The 24372-nt window shown below is 42.5% G+C and overlaps 1 protein-coding gene across 8 annotated transcripts; it reads left to right on the top strand.

Annotated features, from left to right (window-relative positions):
• Window positions 1-2931: 2931 nt before the first annotated feature.
• ldb1a (LIM domain binding 1a) lies at window positions 2932-23907 on the top strand. 8 transcript variants are annotated; one of them, XM_040002039.1, is made up of 12 exons: window positions 2932-2948; window positions 7485-7585; window positions 16338-16440; window positions 16744-16788; window positions 16995-17070; window positions 17864-17966; window positions 18579-18751; window positions 18838-18960; window positions 19075-19152; window positions 19286-19409; window positions 19584-19732; window positions 20758-21639. In XM_040002039.1, exons 2-12 carry the CDS (start codon window positions 7558-7560, stop codon window positions 20980-20982), a joined length of 1227 nt encoding a protein of 408 aa, XP_039857973.1. In that variant the 5' UTR covers window positions 2932-2948; window positions 7485-7557; the 3' UTR covers window positions 20983-21639. The 8 variants fall into 8 exon arrangements, with proteins under 8 accessions (XP_039857973.1, XP_039857971.1, XP_039857974.1 ...); XM_040002037.1 differs by lacking the exon at window positions 2932-2948 and adding an exon at window positions 3208-3338; XM_040002040.1 differs by lacking the exon at window positions 2932-2948 and adding an exon at window positions 4625-4738 and having other exon boundaries at window positions 19584-19726.
• The last annotated feature ends 465 nt before the right edge of the window (window positions 23908-24372 follow it).

Genomic DNA, 24372 nt, shown 5'->3' on the forward strand with positions numbered 1-24372 from the left:
ACCTAAAATGCTGACTTACTGATGCACTGTTGATTCTCTATGTGCAGTTTTTAATTACAGCCTAAACAAAAGTTTTGAGACCGATACCAATGCCAATATCTAGTATAATTTAAATATCATGTATTGGCCTATATTTTTTTCTTTCTGACAGAAGAAACATAAACAGATTTCCCTAAACATTTGTTATGTATGGTTATTTACAAGCCTGTACTAAGATGTGGTGGTAATGTATTTGTGAATTACTTTGGATGACCTGGTTGTTGTTTGTGCCCTCTGGTGGACACACTGTGAAACAACATTGATAATATAGTTGAAGGGCAATTTTCCTGTCTCTCCTTTACTTTTAAAATTTTGATTTATAGGCCAAAGACGGTGGTATATTGGCAGAAAACTATTATTGGCCAATATATCAGTCGTGCTCTAGAATTTATGTTCCAATGGCCATAAGAATGAAGTTAATACAGATTATCCTTCAAAATAACTGCCCAAAATGACTAACCCAATCTGGGTTGGTCATATTGAGTAGAGTAGCGGAAAACATTTCAGTTCAACCTGGCCTTTTGTTGAAATAATATCTTATTATTCTTTCATTGCCTGTTTTTAATGATCTGTTTTGCTATGTTTTTTTTTTAAATCAGGTTTTTAACATGGTTTACATTGCTATTAACCATGTTTTCATATTCTATTTTATTTTATTGTGACTATTCCTAGTTTTGACTTTGCTTGTCTGTCGTGTTTACACAGTATGGAGCATTAGAAATATGAGAAACACCTGACCCGAGGAGGAAGACAGAGGCATTGACCTAACCTGCAAATTCCTAAGATCTCGATTCAACTGAGCAACGACGGGATGCGCCAGGACAAGCTTGATTAAGTGAGGCCCCATCCTTCACCCCACGTGTCCCAAACTATTTGTGTGATGTCTTTTAGCGTGCTGTTGGTAAGAATGCTTTCTCAAAGTAACCACATTAGTTTTGGACTGAACAGGTCAGCCACAATAAGGACGCCTCTCAAAAAGGAAGACTTAAACATTTTACCAATGAGAGTGTGAAGATGTAGCAGTTTTATTTATCACAGAAGAGAATGCATCTGAAATACAGACAAACAGAGTAGCAAACCACAATGGAAGACCACAGAGTGTGCACATGTGTGCTTGTGGTTGGGCTCACCTTTAATCCATTTCTACCTTTGAGACACAGGGAATTGCCTATGGCTTTTCCTTGCCAATGCAATAGGAATCCTAATGAGAAACACATCACCCCCACTTTTGTATTTGACCCAGTTTAATCTCTCCCTCTGTTTTGCCTATCTTCTTGTGCCTTTCATTTATTACTTCGCATGACAAAAGATTTCCACCATCGTCTTTTACTCACGTCACCAAAGCTCTGAGGGGAAGCACTATGTCTCCGCAGTGTGGTGTTTGGTTAGTCTGAGCGAGGTTGTCATAGTGGTAATCTTTTGTGCAAACTTGATTTTGTACGTGGATTATTCTAAAGAGTGTGTTACAAAAACCATAACTCAAAATCAGAAAACAGAGTCTGACAAGAGCCCGTGACTTTACTGTAAAATCTTCATCAGTTATGTGATTTGAGTGATTGTCCCCATCACTTGACCCAATATGTTACGTGCTATGTCGATAAAACATAGATGTAAATTACCTGCCGCTTTATTAGGTTATTTAGTCAATGATGTGTCAGCAGTGCAATGCATTTAGCCACGTAGACATGACTAAGATGACCTGCTGAAGTTCAAATCGAGCATCAGAATGGGAAGTAAGGTGATTTAGATCAGGAGACTGAGGCAAGAGTTTTCAGGAGCTTACCAAAGCTGGACAATAGAAGACTGGAAAAATGCTGTCTGGTCTGATGAGTCTCAGTTTCTACTGCAGCATTTGGATGGTAGGGTCAGAATTTGGCATAAACAGCATGAAAGCATGGATCCATCCTGGTCACCTTACTACCACTTGACCATCCTTAAAAAGCTGCGGAATACCTTAGCATTGACGCTGACCATGTTCAACTGTTTATATGTACCCAATTATCTTATGGCTACCCCCAGGAGGATAATGTGCCAAATTAAAGCTCAAATTACTTTCTTTAACATCCAACTGTGTGATGCTATCAGCAGCACCTTGTAAATCTATGCTGTGAAAAATGAGTAAAGGTGATCCAACCTGGCAAGATGTACCTAACAAAGTGGTAGATGAGTATATTTAGGGAAAGATTGTTGTTCTTTTGCAGTGGCTGTGGTGAGCATATTTGATATTTGTGTCCATGTAAAAAAAATGTTCACATTAAAACAGCAACATAAGTGCCCTCAAGTCCTGGAAAGCTCTCCCTACTTCCTTGTTTCCACGGTCACTGAAAGTAATTATAGGCTAAAACTGTGGGAGCCAGATGGGAAAGAAGCAAGAAACTGCATTTTAGCCACTGCCAACTGAACTGTTTGAAAAAACCCATATATATTAAGATCTTTTTATATTTGCTTGGAAACTCAACTGGAAACAATGTTCATTTTAGAAATGCTTGAGAGTCATTTAGGTTACTGTGTTGACTCCATGCCATGGGTTCTGTTTTTCAGTGTTAAACCAAACTTGAATTAACATCAACATATACTGAATCATGATTTGTTTCCCCTTGTAAGAGACCACTCAGCTAAAGGACATGCAGACAGAGATACAACCTCAAAAACCCAAAACAAGAAAAATTATTTTACCCTGCTAACAAACTCAACCTATATACTAGCAGATTAAACCATTTTAAATGCAAAGGGGGAAAATACAGACCAAATGACTAAAATTAATTAAAATAAATCCTGTCAGCCCCAGACTGTGATGGCAGATGGTTCAGTCCATAATGATTTGCCTCTACATTACAACTAGCTCCACCCTCAATCTTGTTCTGCTAAAACTAGGAGGGACTAGAGCAGGAGGCTGGACACTCACACAGGTAATTAAAAAAAAAAGTGCCTTCTATAAATCAAATGTGTGCACACATCAGTTAGAATACATTGTAGTGTGTTAAATTGTAATGAAACCAGTTACCCTAATTAACTTAACCAAACTAATTGTTTGCTCTGTAATGGCAGTGGCTGCAAATGAACTCAATATATGAATGATGTGTGAAACCTTAAACCTGTATGTCTGATGTCATGCAACTGTAAAGATTGGACAAATATTACTAAAGTTGTATTTCATTTGTGTTTTAGATGGCATGTTAATGAAACACTGATCCCTCTAAAACAAACAAACAAAAAATGCTGACAACCACCAGTGCTCCCCCTCTGTCTTTGCTACATTCACAAGATTTTCAGAAAACGTGACCTCTTACCCTGACCAGGTATCAGTTTGAAACTCCTACACCGTCTCCTTTTTTGAGTTTCGCATCCGCAAACCTTGGTGTCAATATAGTACCGCTGGCCTGCCCGGCAGGGTGACGACGATACTCCATCAGCCTTTTACAGCTGAGGGGAAAACCTGGATATCAATTTGAAATTGGGTTTTGATGTTCCTGAGAAAACACACCGAACAAATATGTTTGTGCATGATGTGGAGGGAATTTTCAGCCTTGGTTAAGGTATGCAGTTTCTGACAGTTCTAGTAGTAGGAGTAGTTTGAAGTAGGCCTACTGCTTTTTTTTGTGTTTGAAAAGGTTGCAGTTCATCCTCTTGCTTTTCTTGTCCACATATGTCTGGGTGATGGATATTAAAATTTAGACTGTTTTTTTTTCTACATAAAATTCTATGCTAAATAGATGTAGGTATAGACAGAAAAAACAATGTCTGGAAAGAAGGGTTGCATATTTGTTCCTACAGTAATGTCTCTGCTTGCCACATGTTTGTCTTTCAACTTGAACACCAGGGAATCTGTTTATTTTGCTGATTGTCATCAGCTTCACTTGTTGGCATCACTGCAAAGCTCTGGCCTCATTGCACTTGCAGTGTTTCAGATTATCCATGTCTTGACACAAAAGACAACAATTTCATTACTTGATGCTGACAGTTGCCCCCCCCCCCCCCCCCGCATTTAGAGTATAATAAACCTTCTCTGGCCCCAGTTTTCCAAGTTTCCTGAGACACAACAGACCCAAACAGTCTGCTTCTCATTATCTGTCATGTCCAAATGAGTCAGTGCTGCCCACGTTTCCTCTGTGTTTTCCTTCAGCGTATCAGTGGCTGTATACTGTACATCTGTGGGAACTGTAGGACTTATGAGCTTGTCTGTGTGTTGGAGAGACAGGGAAAGAAAGGAACACCACTGTGCCCCAGCACACTCCCTAACTGCTACCTACCGCTGCTCTGCCGTTGCCATGGATACAGTGCCCTCTCTCTCCCCTCTCTCCTGTCTGTCGGTGGGTATGGAGGGATGGGGCTCGAAAGGAGAGGAGAGAAGTGGCTCTGGCTGCTGCCTCTGCGTCATATTCATACCAGTGCAGCTGAGAGCCCCCCACCACCACCACCACCATCACCCCCTCCCTCCTCTCATTTCCCCTCTTCCACCGCCTCCCGCCTCCTTCCTTCCTTCCCTCCCTCCTTCCTTCCTTCTCATCATCCAATTTGCACACTACTAGACCCCCCCCCCCCCCCCCCCCAACCCATTTGTGTCTCCTATCTGCATCTGCTCATCACATTCTTCCTCCCTCACTCTCTCTCTGCTGGCCCAGCTTGGTTTCCTCTGCGTGGCTGGCCTGAGCGGACTTTTTCGCGCGAGTGTGGTAAGAGGAGAAAGAGGAAGACAAAGGTAAGCACCGATATGGAGGACATTTAAGAGTGTTTGTGTGTAAGTGAGAGAGTGAGAGAGACAGTGGAGAAAAGAAAAGCGGGGGGGTAGAACACCTGGAAGACAAAAGAGTGAGAGGAAGGCGATGGTGGCACCAAGAGCCCTTCAAACATTTTAATAGATATTTATGAAGAATCAAGGTGCTCTGTGGAGTGTTTTTACACTGTGTAAAGACAACACACTAGGATGAGACGCATGCCTCAGTAAGCCAAGCTGGCAGCATGTCTGTGTGCAGGCACTTTGCTGTCTGTCACATAGTGTTATGGAACTGCTGCTGCTGCGTGCTCCCACAGTGGAGAGAAGGAGGCGAACAGAGGGGGGAACTTCATTATTCTCAGAGAGCTTTTTTGTGCAATGTGTTGACAGAGCGGGAATCTCTGCATCTGCACAAGCAGGGAGAGTGAGAGGCAGAGAGGAGAGTGAGAAAGAGGATGAACAACAGTGCAGTTAGTGCTGAAGCGCTCGGCTTCAAAGCATTATCACTCCTGGAAACAGGAGCCATTTCCAAAAATCCCATTCGCACACCCTCCCTGCTCTTTCTTCCCTCACGCTCTTTATTTCTGTTTGTTTTTCTTGCATTGTTGGGGATGTCTCTGTTGTTCTCTCATATCTTGTGTTGCTCAGAGTTCACAAGTAGCAGGATGTTGTCTTGATGTCAAACCCACTGATCGCGACCATCGAGGTGCACAAAAACACTGAACTGTGACGAAACGGCAGATTGAGATGAGAGGACTCCGAAAGACAAACACCGTTGAAACAAAAGACGCCAAAAAAAGTCTGTGTGTGAGAAGGGCAAATGAAAAGAGGAGGGGAGAAGACAAGTAAAGGGAAACGAGGACGCCCGCAGGGTTGTTCATTGTGTCTTGGTCCTAAGAGCAGTGTCTGACACCGTGTATGACATTTAACTGTGATGCGTCTGCCAGTGAGCTGCTGTGTTGGGAATGTGCCCGTCAGCTTTCATTTCTGTGGAGACAGTTGTTTGTCTCGTGTTGGCATATTGGTTGTGAGTGACAGAAAATGGAAAACAGAGGTTTGTTAAACGAGGCTTCAACTCACTTGGGAGTCCTTTGTTAATGCAGGGACAACACGGATATCATAGACCAGTGGTTATGTAGCCCACTATCAACAACCCCCCCCCAGTTTTTCACATAGTCCACACATATGTCATATTTTTAAACTAAATTTCAACCCAAACTAGGCAGCACTGTTTAAAAAAAGAAAATGCTGTAAAATTGCCAGCCTAACCTGTAACCTGGACTGCATGACATACACTATTCTACTGGCTTCTATTTTAGCCATTTATCTACTACTTTAGCTGTTTACTAAACTTTTTACTTGTGCCTTTTGTAGCGATCAACCACTGATCCATTACTTTTGAGCTAACTGCTATCTATTTTTTGACTCTTCTGCGCTACTTTGTGTGCACCCTAACTCATTATGCTGCATTTAAAAAAAAACAAAAAAACAGTGCAAACTTTTTCCATGGTTTTCCAAATTCTGACTGGTAATGCAGAAATGGCCTCTGGGACACATGCATCTTTGTTTAAAAAAAGTATTCAGCCCGATATTTACTGACGCAGTTATGACCCAGGCTCATTTCCTATCATCTTTAAACCTTTTCACCGTTTCCCGTTTAGTCTCAATAATTTGGTGATAATTCACCGCATAGACTTTCACCCATTTGACAGGATGAAGTAGATGAGCAACAAAGACATCTAAATTATGAGAGTCGGTTATGTGCTTGTGTGTTTGTGTAATGATGTGTGAGATTATGAGATTATTGGCTCAGAGAGCAGGCAAGCTTGGGCCAAGAGAAGTTGTGGGATGAAAGGAAAAGGAAACCAGTGAAATGGAGGAGGGAGAGGAAATGAATCACAATCACATCAAGCTGCAGAAAGGTCAAAGTAATATCAACAGAGTGAGGAGATTAAACTGACAGTTCAGTAAGATTAAAAAGCCAAAAAAAAAGAAAAAGAAGTAGGGTTTGCTGAACAGACGTTTGCAATGGAGTCAGACTGTTTACACTCGGCTCTTGGTTGTGGGCTTGTGCGCATTTGCGCACGCACGCGCCTCCTGCCTCCCATGGGTCTCCGGTGTCCCTGCGCTCCAGGTGGGCTTTGCATTTTTAATCGATACTGTCTGTAGTGATTAACACCCGCGTTTTCTCTGCAGCAGAAAAACAAAAGGAAGGAGAGGGAGACAGAAAGAGAGATGAAAATCTGTCATACATGAGGCACGGTGTGTGTGTGAGAGAGTGTGTTTGTGCATGCGTGTTTGTTTGGCGGTAATGACCCTCTGCCTCTGGGCTCCTACTGAGTATGTTTATCTCCCACAGCAGCACTGGGCAAAAATAGACGATGCATCACTGACACGCGCACACACACACACACCTTGTGCAGTTTCTCTTTTTCCTCTCCTTTGCTCTAATTGCCTCCCTCCTGCATTCTCCATTTCACACACGCTCCCTTGCTCCAGTCCATATTACTTACTCCAGTCTCACACACTCTTTTCTTCCTATTTCACTCCTTTCTCTATTTTCCCTCCCACTTGTGTTGCAATATGCCTATTAATGATGCAGCTAGAGCACCAGTGCCAACTTCCTGCCTCTGACGGAGAGAGAGAGAGGAGTGTAGTTGTGGTGTACATGCCCTGCTTTGTACCACTCCCTCTTATCTCTCCACCCCTCTGTCTGTGTTGTTTTCCTCAGAGTTGGCCCATGCGAGCAGCGTGTGGACTGAGTGCAGCTGTTTCGTTTAGAGAAGAACCCAACATGTGAGAAGATGTCTGTTGGAGGTTGTGCATGTCCCGGTGAGTGCCTACTCTCTCTTCTTTATCTCTTCCTGTCTCTGATCTCCCTCTTTCCTCCTCCGTCTCTGTGCTCAGTGGTGCTGTCAAAAAGATGACTTATGTAAAAGTGCTGCAAACCCCCCTAGGGCCAACGTCAAGCTATGTGAGTGTGAGTTTGTGTGGGCATGCAGTGTGGCGGTGAATCCATGCTTCACTCGCAGCACATGTCCTAAAACAAGGTTATAGACTGAGGCTACCACACTTTAGGATCGAGTTGTTCAGCAGAGCCTCTCAGTCACGCTAGCCTGCTGTGCGGTTGATCAATGGCTCTTTGAGTTTTATCACATACAGAGACTGAGATATCAATAAGTACTCCTTTTCTCAGCTTCATCTGGCCACTGTAGTTCTGCTTAACGGATATTAGGGCTCTTGTACATCTAGAAGAGTTGTTGGAACTCACTGCTTAGTGTCACATACATTTTAGATTTGTCCCGGGGGTCAGAACTGAATGAGGCAAAAGTACTTTAATTTACTTGCTTCAAAATGGTTTAAAGCTCCCTTGATGGATTTAAACTATTAATGAGGGTACTTAAGACTTAACCAACTTGCCTAGAGTTAAGCTACATTTGGGCTATTGCACAGCTCTTTGTCATTGTGACTTTGCATTTTGCATTCCTGCATGTCTTTCAGAAAATAAGACTTGCACTCTTAAGCTTTAAAGGTTACCTAAAGTATGGATTATAACCACAGAATTGAGTGTTATTGATATTCAGGATCTACAGTTGGCTCTTGTGCTACTCTATCAGAGCAAGAGGAAGAGCATCTAGTACAGTCGGAGTCTGTCTGCACATGTCAGTCTCTGGCAAGCAAAATGTTTTGGCAGTTTTTATCAAGTACATCTTCTAATCTGTTCTCTTCATGGTGTGTTTGATCCCCCTTTTTTTGACTTTGGAGCAATTTCTCTTTAAAAGTATCCCACTGAGAGCAGGCAGGCTACAGAGATGGTTGCCTTGCACACAGTGAAAAGCCTCACGGTGCCAGGGGACGGGCTCCGTGCATCACATTGGAAAAGATATCAGATAGAAATTGAATCGTAGCATCTGCTCGGGGGATTTTGGAGAGGGCAGATTGAATTAGGGTGTCAGTATCATTTTAATGGGGCTGCTCTGATTCATGGGCAATCAGCTATCAAATGGAGTAATATTAGGGCCTCTGCTTGATGTCCTTCTCTCAGATGTTTTTGTTTCTGTACTATCTAGGTTCTTTTCTCCCTCCTGTAGCATTTCAGTGACTCTGCCTCCTTCGTTCCCCCTGTTAACAGACCGTACTGTGGAGCAGAAACTTTTAATGACATCCACATGTTTTGGAAGGATGTACGGAGAACACGGTCCACCAGAGTGATCTGCCATGTGCATGCCGTGTACCACCGCTTAAACAGTCACAGACTTACATAGGCTTACACATGCGTGCTTGGAAAAATTTGCAGTGCAGGATGCAAGTACACTCGCTCGTTTGTGCACCATCACGAGGAGCCTGCTAGGACAAGTTTAGGCTGGTAGATCTCACAAATAACCAGAGTCATGTTGATCCAAGCTGGTTTGCTGTTTCTCTTTCTCTCTCTGTCTCCCTCCCTGTGTCTGCATGCTGTAAATCATTATATTTGAAGGCTGGTTTGTTTACATTCTTGTATGTTCCTGAATGGGAGATCCTCCCCGTCATTCCTGCATGAATCTACATTGTAAAAACAAGTTGTCTATAGTTCTAACATCATTTTCACATTTATTTGGTCAGAATTGCACAGATGTGTTTTGTTTTTTCACTAGGCATACTTGCTGTTTATAAGCCAGAATAAAGAACGGCATTCTCATGGCTGTCTAGCTCGGTGACAGCCCTGTGACATCCTGCTGTTGTTGTGACTTTGCTGTGAATTAACCTTTTTAAGGCTTTGTTCCTTGCGTGAAGGAGATTCGTCCTAACACAGTGGAGCCAATCACATCCTTTGTTCAGGCTAAATGGTAAAAATAGATTGCCTGTGAGCTGAAGATACCCCCCCCCCATTCTCGCATGCACCCACTCAAGCATGCGCCCCCCTTTGCTCACCACTCTCTCAGTCTCTCACCCATCCCACTCTAACCCCTCCCTCCCATTTCTGCCTTCCTCATCTCACTCTCTCGCCCCTCTTCCTTTCCCTCTTTCACCCTCTCTTCCTCTCCCTTTCAGTCACTCCTTCATCCCTCGCCTACTGCCTTTTGCAGTAAAAGTGGCGTTACCTCATGCAGAAAGTCACGTGGTTCCTGATTGAAGAAAAGTGACTTAAAGCAGAGCCAAGATGGCAGCCAAACAGCTAGGATTTTTTTTTTTTTTGTGTGATTACTGTTACACAACAACGTGACTCCTTCAGCTTTATCTCACTGCACTGAAAAGCCTGCCTCGCTTTCTTTTTCTCCTCAATTCTCTTGCTTCTTCTCCTTTCCCCGCCTCTCTCTATTCTACTGAGGCTCTCAGATCTTGTTTGCTAGATCAAAATGGCTGTGTGTGCAGAGGCAGAGAGAAAGAAGGAATGCGTGGGAGACAGACAGAGATGCTGGGGGAGTCGGAGAAATTTTTTTTTTTTTTTGTTGGGGTTTGGGGGGGGGGCAGAGTGGAGATGAGCTGTAGTGATGTCACATCTGCTGCAGGCTGACAGGATGGCAAGAGAAAGCTGGCATGTGCCACCCAGCTGAAAACAGGGGGAGCATAGGGAGACATCGAAATGGGGAGGAAATTATTTTTCTATTGAAGCACACCTGTAATTGTAAAACATGTACAAGCTAGTGAAGACGACAGCAGACTGCTGTAAAAACAAAGTATAAGGAGAGCTGAAAACTATATCTTTGTGCTGCCTGTGTGGACTCAACACCAGGAATGGTTTATTAATCCAACCAGATTTGTTTTTTTCTCCCCCTTTTTATTAAATATATCATGAATTATTCAACCTGTGCAAAGTACAGTTGGTGTCAAGATGGGTTAGAGTGCTGAATGGCATGCCTTATATTTGATCAGTTTTATGCAAATCAAAACTAATATTGAAACACTGACATTATTGAAGGGAGTTTTGCTGTAAGTTGTTTCTTCTCCTTCTAATTTTGGGTAAGAGAGTAAGTGATGTTGTGCATTGCTTTAAGTTTATATATTTCATTACAATTAAATGCTGTGTCTTTATACCCTTTTGGGGATTTCCATGCTTAGTCTCTAAATAATATCGTAGTCTGTCTTAGTTCTTAAGTTTAAACAGCTAAAATTTTATCTGGAGAACTTACAACCTCCATGAATTTCATTTCATTCTCAGGGAGACTGTGAAATTCATTTTAAAACCTAAAATTTTAACTCTTTCCAAGGAATTTGTTAATTCAGTCTGGGTGCAGGTCCGAGATCTGTGTTGTTGCTACTGTTCACGACACAGACCTTCACACAGACATGAGGTTTTTCTCTCTGTCGTTATCCTTTGCCATGTCTTGAACACACACTGTTAACTTCCTCTCGGTAAACCACAGCAGCATCCTCTGGGTGACGCCTGTGTTAGGACAGTCTCCTGCCTTGTTGCTATCACTACCAGTCAGGTGTCACAACAGTTTCCCAGACAGGCTTATACTTCCACTGCGGTGTCTAAAAAAGCAGCAACAGGAATTGGAACATCCTCTTCTTCACCAGCTTTCTTCAGATTTCCTCAGTGCTGCTAAAAGCTCTTTTGTCACACGCTTGGTCAAAGTCGTAATGCATTTGAAGGGCCTGGAAAATGTTTTCGAGGCATAATTACATGTGGCTAGTGTGTGATGACCTACTTTGTTTATAAATATCAGTTTCTCCTAGTATATTATTTGCCTAAGCAAGCCAGAGTTTAAATAACCAATGAATAAATAAAAATGGAAAAACCTTTTTTTTTTTTTTTTTTTTTTACAACAATGAAACAAAGCACAGAAGTTGAGCAAGACAAAGCAGTCTGAATGCAAGTCGACCCAACTCTGTATATGTGTATATATATGTTCAAAAAAGGAGGTTTTGAACTGCACAGGTATTCGTGTACAAACACCGATATATCATTATATAGAGATCGATAGATATAGAGATCGATAGATATATCGGTGTTTGTACACTAATACCTGTGCAGTTCAAAACCTCCTTTTCTGATACCAAAATAGGACTTAGTTCCTGTGCTATGGTGCCTTTAATGTTATCACTGCCTGCCAGGTGACTATGTGCTAAATGTGACTCTTACCGAATACAGATTAAAGAAGATGCAGAGTAATGCATGCGGTAATGCATATTGCCATGAAATCCACACTAATGGATTTTGTGCATATGTATGTTGTTGATAATAGAATTTAATATACAACTACAGCTGAGCATGTACAAATTTGTTGTTATGGCCAAAATCAAATATTACTGTAAACTCCAGGACAGTAAATTCATTCTACTTTGAAGCATGAGATACATTTTTTTTTCTTTTATCAGCATCTGCCAGCAGAGGGAGATGCTGTCCTTTCACACCTCTGTGCAAGTCCATCAAAACTGACTTGCACAAGGAGTTGATATACCAGCCAGCTATGGTTTTGTTCAACAAGCGATCTCAAAGTTGGGCTTGTGTTATCACTAACAGATTAGACCACAGGTGGTGCATCCTTCTCTGAAAACTGCGTACAGCAGTGCCTGCTTTTTTTTTTTTTTTTTTTTTGCATACAGTTTTACATATCTCTGCTCTATATATAACATAGGGTTTGTGCGCTGAGAGACGCTGGTGTGGGTCAGATGTGTTTACTGTACATCTCAAAAAGCATAGCTTCACTTCCCTAGGCTGCACTCCCAGCTTGTAGAAATTCTAACTGACTGGCAGCTCAAGTGAAAGCCTCAACAAATGAGCTTAAAATGCACTTTGAGACCACAAATGGTTCTCTAGGCCTCAAATATATTGCTTGTAAACATTAGAGTGGTTATTGATTAAAAGTGAGGCTGCAGATTAGCCTACGCGAACTGAGGCTATGACGGGCACAGAGCTGTGGTTGAAAAGATTTGAGTCATCAGCCGCGTCAATCACTTTTAATAGGCCTTTACAAAGCTACAATTAAAAGCGCTATGTTGGTAGCAAGTCATAACTGATTTAATGGTATAAATAGGATGTTTGATTCACACTCCATGAAAAGAATAAAGGTTAAGGGGTTTTAAGATTGTGCAGGACTTGGATGACCACTAGTTTAAATGGGTCCAGCACTGCTAACACAGTGTTACTTTTACAGCATATTCTAAAAGGACTACTCATTCTTCATGAGTGATCATTATGACTGATTGACTGTTTCAGTGCCCTCACACAGAGCTTTCATAAATGGTCGGACACTCTGCGTGGGAGGTTGAGAAGAAATCATCTCAGACACTGCAGTTTCACGGGACATAATCCTGTCACTTTGATCCACAGTTAAAGTAGGAAAAAGACATATTTTATTGCAGCCATATCTGATCATGAAATCTGAGATTCAGCTTTTACTGAGCAGTAATGAAGTCTATGTAATTTTTTTAGATTAAAAATGCTTGAATGAGGTAAAAAAAAAAAAGTGCAGACATAATGATGCATTTTTCTTTTTCTTTTTGCAACACGTGGTTACTTGGTCAAGTATTAAGATATTTAATTATCTAGCACTGCAGTTAGGGAGCAATGTGGTGTGTTTTAAAAATCAGCCTGTTCACACACAATTTTAACAAAGTGAAGTGCAAGATAGTTAAATATCTGAGAGATGTCACATGTAATACTTGGACAAAAAGATAGACTTGCAAGTGAGCTACATGTTTCAGTGTATTTCACTTGTGTGGCATCTTATTACAATGCTATTATAGACTATGACACTTTATGACTTGTAATAAATACAGTAGGCAAAGTGCAGATGGATATTTGATTGCATCAATGAAAGAAGAAAAATAGCTACCTTACCCTCCTAAACTCTGCTGACCCAAATATTATTCATACCCACTATACTTCAGCGCAGGGCTGGCACAGAAACGGCATGGCCCACAATGCTGTCAGACTGTGGAATAAGATTAAGTGAGACGGTTGTTCCTCGCAATGGGGACCCACCTTGTACTACACTGGGGGCCACTGGTCTACTGATGGGACAAATTGGGGGCCCCAATTTGTCTTGACTGGGGCCTGAGATTTTTGTCCCGGTCTGTGTGTAGGGATGGGCGGAGGAGCCTGGAGGAAGGCGGGGCCTTTGTTTGTTCGTGTCTCGGCTGGCAGGAACAAAGGGTCCGGTAGTAGTAGAACACAGTCCTCCAGACAAATGACATTTAAAACATATAAGCAGGAATTGCAAATTCACCAGAAGCGGGGAAGTAGCGGGAGTGTTTCAGTTCCCGTCGTCAGCTGTTTGGTTTAGGACCACAGGAGTACATTATCAGCGGCGGAGAATTCACCATCCAGCCGCTCCGGCTAGCAGCAAGGCTAGCTGGCTAGAAACACCGACCCGAGGTGTTGAGCAGCACCGCGTTTAGGTGGACGTTTCTCTGCAGGTAACTCAGTCGAACTGCTATACCAGGTTAGCAGCATCACAGGTTCACAATATCCGCTGAAATTGATCGTAAACAGACACGGGGGGATAGGGAGCGGAGGGCGGTGATATTTAGCAAGTGGGTTAATAGCTTAGCAATGGCATCCGTTTTCTGCAATCGGTTAATGTTAATGAACGCGGCCCTGTGGTTCAGTTTACGCCTGGCCCGTGCTGTTAAAGTGGATGCTCGCGCATTTTTACAGGTATACTGCTCATGCATGGAGCAATGAGGTGACACCAGAGAGCTGTGCAAATACGTTAGGAGTCTTGCACATAGCTTTGGATGTTTTATTGGCTGATGGCCATCCTCTGGATGCAGCTCTATTGTTTGCATTAAGCAGTTTGGGCGGACTGAACTGCATCAAAGTCCAGTTAAGTTAACCTTTTGTTAGCGTAGTGAAATATGCATCGTGATCTCTCACCTTGTTAAAGTTTACTCTGTTCAAGGATGCTTAAGGACTGTAGTCATTTGTCAGTACGTGACATCCTTTAACCTCGGGTGCCTCTGAGCCTGTCTTTTCGTGTTAGTAGTTGTTTACATGCATGAGGATCTAATGATCTGCAGGGTTTTGTAGATGGGTTTAGTACTGCTGATTGAACCTCATATTTGTGTGTGTATTTATGTTAGAGGTGAGAATCCCCCATGTATCAACATTTTTTTTTTCAGGGCCTTTGTTTTAAAATATCTTTGCATAATTTGATTGTAGCTTCATTGTAGCTGTTTCTGTTTTCACATTAAGGGTTGTGATTGAAGAAAGGTTGTTTTTTTTTTTCACAATAGAGATGTGATTTGTTACACTGGACATTATGTTTTGCACAAAGCTGTGGGATCAGCATCAAAATGAACAAAGGCTTATCATATGGGCCTGAATGCAGTCTGGGACTAATGGCTAGACTTGCTGGGGGTGGGTGTATAGGTCAGAGGTAATGTGTAGGGAACCATTGTTGGGTGGCCTTGAGCAAGATCAGCCTCATACTAATAGGGAGGAGAAGATGACCTACCATGACTCTTGAGGGTATACAGAAAGAAGGAAGAAAAGGGTGAAAGTAAATGGAGGAGGAGTTGTAGTAGTGTGTGGTGAAGGAGGACAATTAATGCTTTTCTCTCTCTGTTTGAACCTAACAATCACCATTTGAGAATTGGTGCACATGTAGATAACTCGATCAGTTCACAGGAAGTGGCAAAAATCTTACATTTACACCCCTCTATGGTTTTGGTTTGCATTAGCATGCATGGCGCTGGGAGTCGACGTTTCTCCCCCTGCTGGTTTTAATTAAGTACAGCCCCCTCTTTCCTATGCCAAGCAGACAGTGACCAACCGTTGTGCATAAATTGTAGGTCAAATTAACATTATGCAGGTGCCTGTTGGGAATACCACATTTACAGGCAGTGCAGGCATTGTTAAACAACTAGATACAAATGGGTTTTGCTGTTATTTAAATGTTGCTAATACCTGCCTATCAAAACATACTTTAAATTCCTCATGTTGGTGCCCCACTTCTGTGTCTGCTTCAAAGGGTGGGGGAACTGGAGGGTTGTTGTGACTGGCCAGTCTGACTCAGATTTCTAGGGGTTGTTTTCCTACAACCTGGGTATAAAATATCTTTTGAGACCCTAAAACTTGAAGCAGCTGTTTGTGTGGAGCCTTCTTGAGTAGATGTTTTCTCAGCACTGCCAGATTGTTTGAGCATGACTGTGTTATCTGGGCAGACAGGGGTTAACAACAGCCAGTGTAGGGATGGGGGGGGGGGGATGGGTATAGAAGAGGCAGCAAGAGGGGGAGTCCAGCACACAGTGTAGAGAGGCATGGTTTTAGGTTCACATAGGGCTGTATGTTGAGAGGAGGGTCGCCAGTAATGGTACAGGTGCCACAAAAGTACAAAAAATTTGCCAGTGGATCTGGTTTCCACTCACTTTGCAGTTTGTTTTCAGATGTCTACAGGTTAATAAATATATCCCCTCCCCAAAACAATCATTTGTTTTCTTGTCCATTTAGCAGATTGGAGGTGCATTAGATGATGAGAGCAGCAGGAAATTGTTATGGCAGTGGGCTTTTATTTGAACAAGTCTGAACAAAATCATCCAACATTAGATTACTGAGATGTTGCTGCGATTTGAATGAGCTAAATCCAAAGTAATCTAAATCTCCTTTAATTCTCTGCTCCCCCCTCCTCCTCCTCTGCTCCGGGGTTGTGTGCAGGCTGTTCGTCAAAGTCATTCAAGCTGTACTCTCCTAAGGAGCCCCCCAACGGCGGCAGCTTTCCCCCCTTCCACCCAGGCGCTATGCTGGACAGAGATGTGGGGTAGGTCTGAGCTGAGCTCTCAAGGGAAATTTGTGAATTCATTCAGCCAGTAAATTATGCCATTTGTTACCCTCTTGATGTCTTATCTTTTGACTTCTTGCAGGCTTCTTGTTTTTATTATAAAATCAGTTTTCTTGATGTTTACTTAAGAATATAAGACGTCTGTTTTTACATTTATTTATTTAAATTTAATAATATGGAGAGGTTATGAAATGCAATCTGTTTGCAGAATGTTATTAAAGGCATACATGCTTGGTGGAGATTATCAATACCTTTTTTTTTTTTTTTTTTTTTTTGTCCTAGGCCTACACCCATGTATCCCCCCTCATACATGGAGCCTGGAATGGGGTGAGCACATTGATGCTTAAATAATTAACGTCATTTGATCCCGTTTTAGGTCAGAAGTCCTTTATATAGCATATACTGTTCAAAAATTTATGCTGCATTTAGTTTGAAGCTGCTCTTGGATTATTGCTTTTGTTTGCACTACGGGTGTAAGTGCACTGAAGCAGCCCCCACTGCAGGGTGTTGAATATCCCCATTTTCTGTTTCAGGAGACCCACACCGTATGGGAACCAGACAGACTACCGGATATATGAGCTGAACAAAAGATTACAGAACTGGACAGAGGTGAGAATCGTTTTGTATTTCACACAGTGTAGTAGCAACCCAACACCAACTGTTTCACAAAAACACAGAGCCTGTCTTTTATTTCCAAGCAGGAAATGTAATAAAGTCCTCGTAGAACTACATTTTGCAGATCCTGTAAACTACTTACTGTTACCCTATTTTTAGATTTCCCTCCCAACAGCTGTTGATGTGTAGGTAACCAACCATGTTGGGGATTATGTGAGAAAATTAAGTCAGAACTCAGACTTGAGTTACATCCAGACTCTAATAGGATTATCTGATAAACCTGGCTAAAACATAATTGGAGTGCCAACTGTTTCTATGCCTAAACGGGCAAAAGAGTAGCCATTATGTGTTGTTACGTTGTGAGGCTGTTTGCACACTACAGGAAATGCTTGCATGCTAATCTACAGCTGGAAGAACTACTGGAATTGAGTTTTACTTTCAGGAAAGTGAATTGTTGGGTTTGGTTGCTTATCCAGGAAAACACACTTTAACATTTATCTTTAAGAAAACGCTTAAAGCTGCTGAATGACTATCATCTGAGGTGTCACAGGGTGAGATTCAGGTACACCATGGACAGGTCGCCAATCGCAGGGCTTTTTGCGTGCGTTTCATTCTGTTGTCCTGAGGAGTAGAAAGGTTATAGGAGAGGTGCGGGTATATGAATTTCCAGTTCTTGTTTTTTGCAAATGGCATCTGTTCTTCCTTTTGAACATGACCTATTTTAACATAACTCACTGCACATTTTGAGGAATCAAAAACTGAAAAATGTTTCTTCTTCTGCTCTTAGGACTGTGACAATCTCTGGTGGGATGCCTTCACCACAGAGTTTTTTGAAGATGATGCTATGCTCACGATCACTTTCTGTCTGGAAGATGGTCCAAAACGATACAGTAAGAAATGTTTTCAAAGAAATGATAGCTGCTTGTCATTGAATATGTTTTATGTTAACACCCTACAATAATAAAGAGAAAACCCCAACAATCAGGTGACCTGCTTATGAGCAAGCACTTGGCAACAGTGGGAATGAGAGACAGGACAAAAGACACACTGTAGAAAAGAACCAGAGATTAATAATAACTAATGATTAAATGCAGAGTGGTTTATAAACACAGAGTGAAAAGAAGTAAGTGAAGAGGAAACACTTGCTGCATTATGGCAAGGCCCCAGCAGCCCAGAGCTATTGCAGCATAACTAAATAGGATTGAGGATCACCTGATCCAGCCCCAAATATATGCTTTATCAAAAAAGTAAGGTTTTAAGCCTAATCTTAATAGTAGAGGGTGTCTCCTTAATCCAAACTGGGAGCTGGTTCCACAGGAGAGGGGCCTGAAAGCTGAAGGCTATGCCTCCCATGCTACTTTTAAATGTCCTGCTGTCTAAGAGAAGAGTGGTCTGTTGGGGTTGTACCGTATTATAAGGTTTTTTTTAAATCAGATGACGGCTTTTCTTTTTTAATGTCCTGTCAGCTTTAAGCTTTTAACTTTGGCACATTTTGTCTGCAGCCATCGGCAGAACGTTGATTCCCCGGTACTTCAGAAGTATCTTTGAGGGGGGCGCCACTGAGCTCTTCTATGTTTTGAAGCATCCAAAGGAGTCGTTCCATAGTAACTTTGTGTCTCTCGATTGTGACCAGTGCACCATGGTGACCCAGAACGGCAAACCTATGTTTACACAGGTAATGCCAGTGTGGATAATAGATGCACAATTGTCTCTGAACCTTTTGTTGAGATGGTAACCCATGATCTCTGCTGTTTGATTTAGATTTGTGTTGAGGGCCGCCTGTACCTAGAGTTTATGTTTGACGACATGATGAGGATCAAGACGTGGCACTTCAGCATCAGACAACACAGAGAGGTCCTACCGAGGAGCATTTTGGCTATGCATGTGAGTTGCCGTGTAAACAAGCCCCTCTTTAATACTCAGATTCACGTACCGTGCGTGCAATTAGTCATTACTTGTTGTTTTTTTTTGTTTGTTTTTTTTTCCCCTATCCTCCAGGATCCCCAGATGCTTGATCAGCTGGCTAAAAATATCACCAGATGTGGGCTGTCCAACTCCACGCTCAACTACCTCCGTGTACGCAAATTTCCTTCTTGATCTTCTTTTTTTCTTCTTTTTTTTTTTTTTGGTAACATATTGGTGAATTATCTGTGTTTGGAACAATCTAACATCTATCATTCAACTTTGGCCTCTCTCATCTTCCCTTAAGCTATGTGTGATATTGGAACCCATGCAAGAATTGATGTCTAGGCATAAAACCTATAGTTTGAGCCCCAGAGACTGCCTGAAGACCTGCCTCTTCCAAAAGTGGCAAAGAATGGTAGCGCCTCCAGGTAACGCGTTTGAAATAGCCAGTGGCATTTATGATAGTTGCCTTTTAAATTTAAGCTTTGAAGCACCCATACTAAAATCCAGTAGCTGCTGCGTGATAGTTTCTTATCTGTAAATGACCTAGAAACTAGTGATTTATAGAGATTTATGTGAAACATGTCTTTCTGTGCTTGTAGCTGAGCCTGCCAGACAAGCTCCAAACAAGCGGCGGAAAAGGAAGGTGTCCGGCGGGAGCACCGTGAGCTCTGGCGGAGGCAGCAATAACAACAGCAACAGTAAAAAGAAGAGTCCAGCCAACAGCTTTTCACTCTCCAGCCAGGTACCTGTAAGCATTACATCTACTTGACTTCTGTCTGCACCTCCAAACTTCAGCTGAGCAAGGCATGGGGAAAAAAAGGGTGTAAGGGTTGGAAAGAAGGGCAGAGCGGTCAGAAAATTCTTTGTATGCGTATATTGGGTGGGAGCTGGGGTTGCTAGCGTGTTTAGTTGTAGTACAAGGTTTGGGTGGAGGTAGGTCAGGGAGGCATTTGGACTCGTAGTTTGGTGGGATTAGGTTTTTGTGTGTGTGTGTGAGTGGGTGGGTGTGTGTGCGTGTGTGTGTGGTTTTGTTTTTTGTAATTCTACAGAGGGTGAATAGATTTAGGTTTTAGACCCCCTCATGTGATCCAGTGATGGGCAGTCCCTGGTCCTCTAGGGCCACAGGTTAAACGGTCTATCATATAGAGGAGGTACAACTGACCTCCGTCTCTGCTTAATATATTTTGGGTCTGTGGGGTAGGGTTAACCTTGCTCTGATTTCCAGTGGGATAGTTAGGCTTTCACTCTAAATCTGCCGTGTTATCCCGGTCTTAGAGTTACCACTGAGTCTATCAGAGCACGTGATTTCACACAGCACTGCTTGTTTGACTGAGCGAACGAGACCCGAGGTGGAATGAAAACCCCCGTGATGCAGCACTCAAGGATCAGGGATGCCCACTTCTGGCCAGTAGGAAAGGCTTCTCGACCCTGGTTCTCGGGGCAGGGAGTCAGGGCCACATGGACTACTTAAATGTCTGAGTAGATGACCTGAACACACATTGTCCTGTTGTGATTTGGTTCAGAATAAGAGGACACTAAAATGGAAAGCTTTTAATACTTGGGTTCCCTTGATTTCCAGTATAATGACGTTCATAAAACAAATAAATGTAATGCTGGAATTGAGCCCAGTCAGATTGCACCTAAAGCAAAAACCAAAACGAAATGAACAACTACAGAGTTGAGTTCAGGGTTAGTGACCCATGCGTGCAGTCATTCCGCGCACCCCCCTGTATTATGGGGATAATTTGTACCGGCCCTTGCTGTCCCCTTTAGGATGTGATGATGGTGGGCGAGCCCACTCTGATGGGAGGGGAGTTTGGTGACGAGGACGAGCGTCTGATCACGCGGCTGGAGAACACGCAGTACGATGGGGCGAATGGCCTGGAGGATGAGGACAGTTTCAACAGCTCACCTGCACTGGGGGCACACTCGCCCTGGAACAACAAGGCACCCTCCAGTCAGGAGAGCAAGAATGACAACTCCCAGTCGTCCCAGTAGACGAAGGGGGTCCCAACTAGTTTTTTTTTTGTATTTTTTTTTCTCCTCCCCCCCCCCGAAAAAAACTTACTGGGATCCACCTGAGCCAACATGCTAGCAAGAGGGGTCAGGGAGGGCGGCTTCGAGCACTTATGTTGAGTTAATTTTTATTTGTTGTGTTCTTTCATGATAAAAGGAGAGTGGGTGGTGAAATAGATGGACCATTCGAGCTTATTGCCGTCACACAAAGGCCAGTTCAGCCACTCTACCTCCCTCACATGATCATTGGTGCTCAGCCTTGGCCCTAGTCTGCCCGGCTACAACCAGTCCTCTTAGTGGTGTGGTGAGTCTGGCGGGCTGGCAGTGTGCGTGTATGTGTGTTTACCCCCCCACCTCCCTCGTCCCGCAATCATCGCTCACCACAATGTTTGAGCCAGAGTTGGCGTGTCCGGTTGTCCGAGTGCTCGCAGCGGCGCCCATGTCAGCGGGTTCTTGTTCCAACCTCGGGTCTCTCAGGCGTGCGTTCCCGTCAGCCTCGCACGTCGCTGTTTCTGTTGTGCTCATGTCACAGGGAAGGAATGCTTAGCTTTTATTTGACATATGTTTTTGCAGGCTGCAGAAAACTGTGTGCACTCTTAGTATCAAAATTCAACGTTCGGTTTTTAAAAACTCAATTATTTGTTTTTGTAGGACCTGGTTGGAACAAAAACCTGTACAGTGCCGGAGCTTGAGGACCGGAGTTGAGAACCACTACGCTAAATCTTAAACACACACAAACACTGACAGACACACACCCATACACATACACACACATGCAAACACGCACACACTCACACCAGTGCGCACACACTAACACGGTCACCTTACACCTTCAGCATAAAACGTTGAGGTACTGGAGAAAGGTGGTATGCAGCGTGTCTGGACCAGAGCACCAGGCGCTAACAGAAGTGTTTTTATTTTCTATGTTTTAGACTTGTTTTGATTTTGTTTTGTTTTTCAATTTTTTTGTAAACAATTTCTAAAAATAAACAGACAAGCAAGCCAACAAAAAACACCCCAGAATATTCTTTGCACTGTTTTCCACTATTAACGGCAATCTATTTTTCTTATGAATTGACGGTGTATTTTTTTTCCTTTTCTATTATTGCTAATGTAAGAACTGTAAACATCTGAAACCTGCAGTATATTAATGTAGAAATATTGCTGTTAGATCATTCTTATTGTGATGGTAAATAACTTTCATGTAAGTCTATCCTTGATATGTCATCCATGTGTCTCAGACATCCAGCTGTCATCTGGCCCATTGGCTTCAGTGCTAAACAGGCTGGGGACAGCAGGGCCAGTGCTTAACTATCTGATGCGAGTTCAGAGTAGCACACTGGAAACCAGTTTCCCCAGGTAAATTTCCATCGAGCACCTGGTTCACATCTGTTGTCTTATCATCGCAGAACTGTTTGCTTTGTCTTCAGATCTCTATATTGGGGTGAGGGTCCTCTATTCAAAGAATATAATGATAGAAATCAAATTTGCTACTCAAATATTTTAAAAACAACTTTTGATGGGGTTGTAAAATAAAAAAAATAAGACTTTTGTATTAACTTAAGCTTCCCAGAAATGTTTTTAAGTACAATTAAGAAAGCTGCAGACCAAGGAGCTACATGTAAAGATTCTTATACTGTTTAAACGGCGCTGTTTTATGTTATATAATGAATCATTTGTTGGCTTTACTCCTCATGTTTGTGTCTGTGCTTGTATATTTTTAGGTAGTAATTTCTGTAAAAGTTATTCTATGTATTCCTCCCTAGAACTATGAGATACTCAATCTAATGTAAAGAGATGAAAAACCTCTTAAGTTTTTTTTTTTTTTTTTTTTTAAAAACGTGATTTTTAATGGTACAATCACTGACTTAAAAAACGATTTTTGCCCGCATTTTAGGAAACTGTATTTATTTTTCTATGTACTGATGTTCTGTTTAGGTTGAACCCACCTGTACAATATTCATGATGATATATGGAGGAATTTGTGGGGCTGCTGAGTCAGTTAATGCCAACGGAGGTCATTCTGTTGTGTTTCTTACGGAGATGCAGTTTGCACATCGTTCTGTTGGCTCAGTATTATCGAGGAGGAATTTAAATGCCATCGAGGGTGTGGAAGCGTCAGGTGTATTTGAAAACCAGTAAATGGCAACGGTGACAGAAAGTGTTGACCTCAAAGTCATCCAGTTGTATGCCTCAAGTTCCTTAGATGCTGGAAATGTGCCACAATGGTGCGACCTTTATTGAAATTTAATAGGATTGACCAAAACCTTTTAATTATAATACTTATGGTCTTGTTTTTAGGCTATTTGATGTCTGTTTTTCAGATAAATGTTAATATCTGAGAGATGAGTTTAACAAAAAAGGAAGGTTGACCACTGACATTGGATCTTACCCTTGGGGAAGTCGGTCTTAAAGCTGTGGTGTCAGGGTTTGCAGAGAAATAGGGAAACAGTTGCCTGACAGCATCACCCAGATGCCAGCTAACAGCTGTTGCATGGTAATTTGTAGACTGTCCAGCAGGGGTCTCACAGAGCACATGAGTGCGCAGCCTGCCAGAAATTCCTCCATCGTTTTTGGCTGAAAAGCCATCTGTAAATCTACACTAGGCTGCAGGCTATTGTGTTGAAATCCTTATTCATCGTCTCCAGCACCCCTAGTCTACTTTTGTGGTGTTTCAGTTCAGCAGGCAGACACAGAATTGAATCTAGGAGCAACTTATCAACACCCTGTGTTTTCTGTTTGGGAAATATAAGGGTGTATGAGACAGAGATGAAATGGCAATGCACCCATAGCTGGCTCCTGTAGCACCTCATCATGGGGGTGGTTTTATATCTATATTTTTTTGCCAGGTTTCTGTCATTGATAATTCATGTATGGTATCAATAAAGATGAATTTTCACGGAAAAATGTGGTTGTCTTTATTGCTGACGATAGAGGAAGCTCTTTGGCGTTTTGTCACACATAGGTGACCGCACCCACAGCAAATCATCTGCAACCATCTCATCTCACCGTGTCCCTTACATGCTCCCCGTCTGTCACACCAGCTCTGCATATCCGCCATAAATGTTCTCTGTGGTCTTCCCCTTTTTTCCCCTCAGTTGCAGCTCTAGTGTCAACATACTTTTTCCAATATCCACCATCCCTCTGTCTCAGCCTTGCCTCTCTGTTTGTCTCTAAACCACTTGACCTGATCTTATTTTCTTCAACTTTTCCATCTCCAGCTCATCCTCCTGTCTTGTTAGTGTCACTTTTGCTGCTATCCTCCTTTCACAAGTCAACACAAACCCTCCATGGCTTTGGATGGGTGACCCCAGGTATTTAAACTCATCTGCTTTCACTACCTGTGCTCCTCGTTTCTTCATCGTTACACCT

The sequence above is a fragment of the Simochromis diagramma genome, unplaced genomic scaffold (assembly GCF_900408965.1).
Source record: "Simochromis diagramma unplaced genomic scaffold, fSimDia1.1 OVJJ01000421.1, whole genome shotgun sequence".
NCBI classification, from domain to species: domain Eukaryota; kingdom Metazoa; phylum Chordata; class Actinopteri; order Cichliformes; family Cichlidae; genus Simochromis; species Simochromis diagramma.

Bases quoted from the DNA above. Each gene is read 5' to 3' on its own strand.
- ldb1a (XM_040002039.1), top strand. From the start codon at position 7,558: ATGTCTGTTGGAGGTTGTGCATGTCCCG. The intron at 17,967-18,578 runs GTAAGAAATGTT...TTTTGTCTGCAG, and splicing joins AGATGGTCCAAAACGATACA to CCATCGGCAGAACGTTGATT. The intron at 19,733-20,757 runs GTAAGCATTACA...TGTCCCCTTTAG, and splicing joins CACTCTCCAGCCAGGTACCT to GATGTGATGATGGTGGGCGA.